Consider the following 7050-nt stretch of genomic DNA (forward strand, 5'->3'; position numbering starts at 1 on the left):
TCACATCCCCAATCTCCCCAAACCAACCAGTATCTAAGTTAATGAAAGACAACTTCAACAAAGAAGTGGCTTTGTTAGAAAACATTTCCGAGACTTAATTTAAATTTTGCTTTATGAGTAATTGTTTTTCTCCCTTTCCTTCAAGAATAGGAATATTTCCGTTTCTTCGTCCTGGGAATATTAAGGCTTAGTTAGGATTTCTTACCTACACAATGTGCTAAGTTTTCGTAAAACTCAGCCTATACAAGACTTACTTTTTTCTGAACACTGTGTTCATGGTCTGGTTCTCTCCCTCACCCCCATGGCCACCTCTGCCCACTGAAGCCCAAGGCGTTCATCTGGCAGGTGCGAGGCCAAGACCCGGGGCTCAGCGAAGGAGGCCAAGTTTACTCAGCGCGCGCGCCCTAGAGGAGGCGGCTGCAGCCGCAGGCCTGGCCGCTCAAACTTTTCGAGGCTGGCAGGGGAGCGCGGAGGCGGGCCGACCTGCCTCGCTAGGGCTGGAAAGACTCCCTCTACGCCAGCTCGCTCTCAGCCAGAGTCGATGAGACTTTAAGGCCCCACTGCTTTCCACCACAGTCTTAATTAACAACACCCCCGCGCGCGTTCCCGTAGAATTCGGGGCAGCGCGAAGTTTCGCGTTGCAGACACCAGCCAGTCCAGCAGCCGAAGGATGGCAGGCCCGGATCGGCTAGGCAGAACCCGGCTCCCGCTGGGGCCTGGCCATGGGGTTGGCGGGCGGGAGCCAGCTCTAGAGACAGAGGGAAGGAGGCGGGGAGGAAAGGCGCAGGGCCGAAGGGGCGGAGCCCGCGAGACGAGCGAAAGCGCCAGCAGGGCGGAGGGCGGGGCGTGGGCCGTGCCCGGCCTTCCCGCTCCCGCGGAGCAGCAACTCTGCCGAGCCTCCTTAAAACTCTGCCGTTAAAATGGGGGCGGGTTTTTCAACTCAAAAAGCGCTCAATTTTTTTCTTTTCAAAAAAAGCTGATGAGGTCGGAAAAAAGGGAGAGAAACCGGCACCGTCTCTGAGAGGCAACAGAAGCAGCAATTGTTTCAGCCAAAAAAGAAGAGAGGGACTGAAGGAAAAGAGCAGAAAGGGGGAAGACGCGCAAGTGTCTGTAAGGGTGAAGGGAGCAGAGACTGGCTATTTGGGGATATCGGCTACAAAAGTAACTGTCACTGGGAGCACTGCGGCTCGGGAAAAACCTTTGCTACCAGGCTGGGCTCCAGGACACAGCTGGCTGGTGCCTGCCCTGTCCGGGACACAAGTAAGGGCACGGCACAGGCCCGGGACCGCGAGAGGTTGGCTAAGTGGCACTGGGCACTGAAGCTGCCCGGCTCTCTCCAAAAAGGCGACCGGACTGGCTGAGCCCTGGAATTGTGGCGACTCCCCCTACTTACAGCTTGGCCTGCACTTCCCAGGATCCTCCCCATCTCCAGAAAACCGGGAAAGGAAGGAAAAGACAGCGGCGGCAATAGCTCAATGAATGCCTACAGTAGAAAACTTGAATCAGCTCGGTCGTAGGCGGGAAGTTACCGGTGGGCTGCCCTGTGCAGCCGAGATGCTGCCGCGAGCTGCCCCAGCGACCTGGGCCGTATAGACACTTCCCTCATCGCTCTCCTCCTTTCTCAGGCTGCCGGGAGTCCCGGGACCTTGTGGGGCAGGCATGACGGGCTTGCTGGGGGCCCGCCGCCCTCCTGGCAGCCTCTGGAGACGCGCGCCGAGCCCGGCTCCCACGACCTCTGAGGCTCGGCCGGGCGGCGGCAGCCTGGGGGGCGAGATCCGGAGCCTTCCCGAACGGCGTTAGCCCGCGGTTCGGCCCGGACGTGACTAAAGGCTCCTCTGGAGAAGCCGAGAGCGCCAGGGGGTTGTTAAGACCTTTAACTTGAGAGCCAACGAACTGCTACACCCGTTTGCCTTTTGCGATCATCTTTAACCCCCCACCCCCACCCAGCACGCCAGCATCCAGCCACCGCGGCGCTTCCCCAGCAGCTGAGGACTCAGGACTATCCCTTCGGCAAGACGGATGGAAACCGAGCCTCTTCGAGGACCTGCCCCTGCATTTCTGGCTGACGCGGCTCGAGTCACCACCGTGAACAAGGGTGGGTTAATGCCTTTTCTTCCGCAGTATTTTCTGCCCTGTTCTAGTGCCTTAAGACTACACACACATCGCTAGAGTTCTGTAGCGTAGGTACATGACAGCTCTGCCTACATCTTACATCCACAGTAATTAACCAGGAATGTATGTGTGTCTGTGTCTCTCTGTTGAATCACTGGAATTCTTCATAGGGGTTAAGCTAAAAAGCGAGGAGAGGAGCCCCTCTCCAATGGCTCAGTTTTGCTCAATAATCACGTGTGAATCGAGGGGCGGGCTTTTGGCAGGCAGATCTTACTAGTATTTACTACCAAGCTCTACTCCAGATTAACCATCCCAGTCCTTCTGTCAGTCTCCGATGCCATCATGCAGCCTGGTTAGGAGCAAAGGAAAGAGGAAAAAGAAAAACAACTAATTCATCTTTTCCCGATCGTCAGGACCCTAAAGAATGGCCGAGCCTTGGGGGAACGAGTTGGCGTCCGCAGCTGCCCGGGGGGACCTAGAGCAGCTTACTAGTTTGTTGCAAAATAACGTAAACGTCAATGCACAAAATGGATTTGGAAGGACTGCGCTGCAGGTTGGTATTCAGAGAGGTGGGGAAAACAGGTCAGTAATGTTGCCTACGTGACCCGGGTTTCTAGAATGACAGCTTTTAATCTTTCAGTGGTACAAAATTTCACTGTTTTCAAACCTAGTTGGTTGCCATATTTTATATCTTTAAGTGGATCCAACTCCCCAGAATGACGTACTTTGAACAAATTCGTCAAATCCAATAACATCTTCGATATCAAGTGAGTTCCAGGTTTGGTCTTAATTTTTTGGAATGTTTTTGTGACGGTGGGGATTTTAAAGTAGTCATAGTAGCGCCGAGGTTTGTTTTGTTTTATTTTTTTAAGACAGCTCTGTAAACACATTATTATGATTATTTGAAGTAAATACACTGCTATTAGTGGTTTCACGTACTTTGCCCCCAATAATGACTTTAATGTTAATTTTCTAGACTACTGGTAAGGGTGTTTTTCCTTCAAATGCTTCAGCTTTTGACAAACGACCTTTCCTCATTTGGAATGGGTGGCCTGGGCACCGGGACAGGATGTACATTTCACAGTTAATGAAATACCGTCCACTCATTCAGGAGTGGGAAAGAATAAAAAGTTTAATTTTCTAATCGGAGCTTAGCTGCAGTGTTTTCGTATCTGCGATCATGCCGTGGTATGCTCTAATTTTCAGTAATTAGATTTACAGGAAACAATTGACATGTGTCCAGCTGCCAAGAATTATACCTGATAATTTTTTTCCTCCTCTGAATGTTATATGTAATTTAGTTGAAAAGCTTAGAAACAGAAAAATGGCAAAATAGTATCAAATAGTTGCTTTATCAGAGTTCAGATGACATTCTTTCTGAGCTATTCTTATTTGGAAATGCAACACTTGAAGTTGTTTTTGAGAACCTATTGGGGAGAGGGTTTTTAACCTGGCTTTGTTTGGGTTGCAAGAATTTGAAATGTACAGGGAAAGAGCTATACTATTAACAGATGAAATCCATAGAGTTTGTAAATTTTAAAAAAGGATACACTGCCCTTGCAAAAATTTCAGTACGTAATACTATTACATTATTTATCTTACTTCAGGTAGATTAAGTGGGGAAAGGATTTTTTTTTTCTTTTTCCACCTAGGAGTTTTGAACAGGTTTGGTGATGATAACAATGCCACAAATTTAATATGTTGAAAAGCCTCCTGTTGAAAACTCGAAAGATTATATAAACCTCACAAAGAATGAGCCACTTAACCCATGTTCAGAATAAAATGTTACAGGACTTTTGACGAACAGGAAGACAGGGAGATTAACACTAGAAAAAATTTTTGACAAACATTTTTAATACAACTCTGAATCTTGTTTATATTAAACATACTCATCAAGATACTAACACCCACTTATTGTGGCTTAGTGCTAGTACATAAAATGAAACACACACACTAAACAGGAGTTTCAAAGCTTATTTTCAATATACATAATCCTGACTCAAGTTATGTCATAACTCAGAAAGAACGTTCTTCAAAATCACTTCCAATGTTACTATTATTTTTTGTGAAAAAAGGTAAATTTACTTCTGTAATTATGTTTATTTAACTCAAGTATAAAAGCTTTTTCCTCCTCCCTAGTGTAGTTTTTCTATCAGGGTAGTATCAAAGGCCTTAATCGTACATTTGCTTTACAAAGATCCAAGGTGTCTGTCTCTTATTTTTCTCATTCAAGTCCTTAAATGTGACTAAGTCTTTAGAGAAGTTGTGGCCAAAATTAGGTTATATTAATTTTTAATGACCAAAAGTATATTTCATTAAAGTTCTTTAAAAATTAAGTGTGTATCATTTTTTACCACTGTATCAAAGGAAGGGGTAAAAGTCAACAGGGTTTTATCAATGGGGAATCCTAATACCTTGGCTGACTATATAGTTTACGTTTATAAAATATTCATCACTCCAAATACATTTTTATATTACTTAATTTGTGAACATTTTTATAAAAAACATTTTAAGCAGATCAACTTTGTCTTCTCCAATAGATTATCATTACATTTCATAAACACTCAGTTTCTATTATGTAAGCTATCTATTTATTATAAATTTAGATTAATATGAATATACCTAAATATAAATGAAACCAGTTAAAAATGCAGAAAATTCCTGGCATGGCAATGAGAGTAATATTTTTCGAAACTAAATTATATATATTTTTTATACTTATATGCTGTTCTACAAGGTATTTTATAATTATGAGATACTAATACCAATCTCTTATTAGAGTGAAATATATTAAAATAACAGCAAATAAGTCCTTGTAATGTGAATTATTTATATATTGATAGTAAATGTTAATACCACATTGTGACTTTTAAAATGTTGGCAGTTTTCAAATAACTTTTCCAAAATGCCTGATAATAATAACTGCAAAAGGAAATAAGATGGAATCACCAGTTGATTACTAAATGGACTCAAACCACAAGACAAGGCTGTCCATGTACCAAAACACTCATTAAACATCTTATTTTTTCTTCTTTTGCTCACTCAAAAATAAGAAGGCTAGTGAGAACTTTGAGCAATAGCAAGTAATGTAGCAGGATGACTATTTCATTCTTTTCAAGAACAGTTGCCATTCAGTCATTTCCTATCTAATACAAGGCATATCAGGAACTTAATTTTACATAAATTGATATTATAAGCAATGTAGAACCCTGTTGGCTTATTTAACACCTTAATAATCAGTAACATTCTATAATTTGAAATGAAAGATCCTAAGCACTGAATACACCTAGGAGGCAATATTAAATAACTTGCAAAGAAAAATATATTTTAATGCAACACTTAGAAATTTGGTACTTTTTCTATTTGGAAGGAACTTGTAAAAATTAATCATTTAAGAAAATATCATGTCTAGATTTTTAACGGATAATTTTTACACTAGGTGATGGACTCAGATGTGTTGAACACTTGTTTTGGAGTATAGAAAGACTCACTATCCTTATTTGCTTTCAGTAGCTATTTAGAAAATTTTAGCTCATTGGATTTTCCAGATAAATACCCAAGGCACATTTTATAAGTATGAATAAGCAAACAAAAAGAGACTCTTAAATTCCAAACTCCATTTCTTTTATTTTAATGAATTCATAAAACTACATAATTCTTCATGGTTGACAGGAAACTGGGTTGTCAGTGAATTTTATACAAGTTGCACAAATTATTTTCTACTGATCACTCGATCCTACTTTGATGACCATTTAAGATACTCCATCATAGAAGCTCAATTTTTAGAAATTTTCTTCCACTTTCGCCTACTAGCGCCTTTCTGCAACTCAGCCCTTAAAACTTCATCCTATGGGTCTTTCCTAAATACTCCATCAAAAATAAATAGGTACATAATTAGAAGAGCAGGTAGATATTTCTGTAGCATGAGCACTTTAAGGTTTCTACCACTTTTACTTCTTTTCTAGGTTATGAAACTTGGAAATCCCGAGATTGCCAGGAGACTACTACTTAGAGGTGCTAATCCCGATTTGAAAGACCGAACTGGTTTCGCTGTCATTCACGATGCAGCCAGAGCAGGTTTCCTGGACACTTTACAGACTTTGCTGGAGTTTCAAGCTGATGTTAACATTGAGGATAATGAAGGGAACCTGCCCTTGCACTTGGCTGCCAAAGAAGGCCACCTCCCTGTAGTGGAGTTCCTGGTGAAGCACACCGCCAGCGATGTTGGGCATCGGAACCACAAAGGGGACACCGCCTGCGATTTGGCCAAGCTCTACGGGAGGAACGAGGTCGTTAACCTGATGCAGGCAAACGGGGCAGGGGGAGCCTCAAATCTGCAATGAATATGGGGCCGGCTTTCTCACAAGGTCTCTACTTTGTCAGTTAGTGGGGGGGGAGGGGCTGTTATAACCATTTTAATACCATTTGTTAAAATACAGGTTTTGTCATATTTTAAGCAGGTAGTTAAATCTTCTGAAATTGCATAAGTAAAAATCTTACAACAGGTTATGAATATATTTAAGCAAAATTTCTTTCGCCTGCAAAATCCTGCCTTCTAACCTATAAGTGCAAATAGCTTGGCTTTCTTCTGAACATTTTATCTTTCCTTGCTTTCCGCTTGGCCAATCTCAGTACTCAACTTGGAAAGTTTGTTTTTAAAATGGTTTGTCCTGATGCTTCTTTTACCTAATTAAAATGCTTTTTCAAAACAGGACAAGGTTTTTCTGTGATTTTTCACTCTATTACCCACACACAACTTGCCACTTGCTAAGGAGAACTGTACTAAAAATTCATTGATTTTGACATTACAAAAGTTTTCCATTTGACAACTGGAAAACTAGACATTCTTTTATGATTCAGATATTCTTTTCTTCTTTTCCCCAAATCCCTACCCCCTCCTCACATTTTTCTTGGTGCCTAGTATTTCTGATTTAAAAC

The 7050-nt window shown here is 42.3% G+C and overlaps 1 protein-coding gene across 2 annotated transcripts; it reads left to right on the plus strand.

Annotated features, from left to right (window-relative positions):
• The first annotated feature begins 862 nt into the window (after positions 1–862).
• CDKN2C (cyclin dependent kinase inhibitor 2C) lies at positions 863–6826 on the plus strand. 2 transcript variants are annotated; one of them, XM_053575769.1, is made up of 3 exons: positions 863–2095; positions 2526–2665; positions 6078–6826. In XM_053575769.1, exons 2-3 carry the CDS (start codon positions 2537–2539, stop codon positions 6453–6455), a joined length of 507 nt encoding a protein of 168 aa, XP_053431744.1. In that variant the 5' UTR covers positions 863–2095; positions 2526–2536; the 3' UTR covers positions 6456–6826. The 2 variants fall into 2 exon arrangements, with proteins under 2 accessions (XP_053431744.1, XP_053431745.1); XM_053575770.1 differs by lacking the exon at positions 863–2095 and having other exon boundaries at positions 2368–2665.
• Positions 6827–7050: the final 224 nt, after the last annotated feature.

This window comes from Nycticebus coucang, chromosome 22 (genome assembly GCF_027406575.1).
Source record: "Nycticebus coucang isolate mNycCou1 chromosome 22, mNycCou1.pri, whole genome shotgun sequence".
In the NCBI taxonomy this organism is placed as follows: domain Eukaryota; kingdom Metazoa; phylum Chordata; class Mammalia; order Primates; family Lorisidae; genus Nycticebus; species Nycticebus coucang.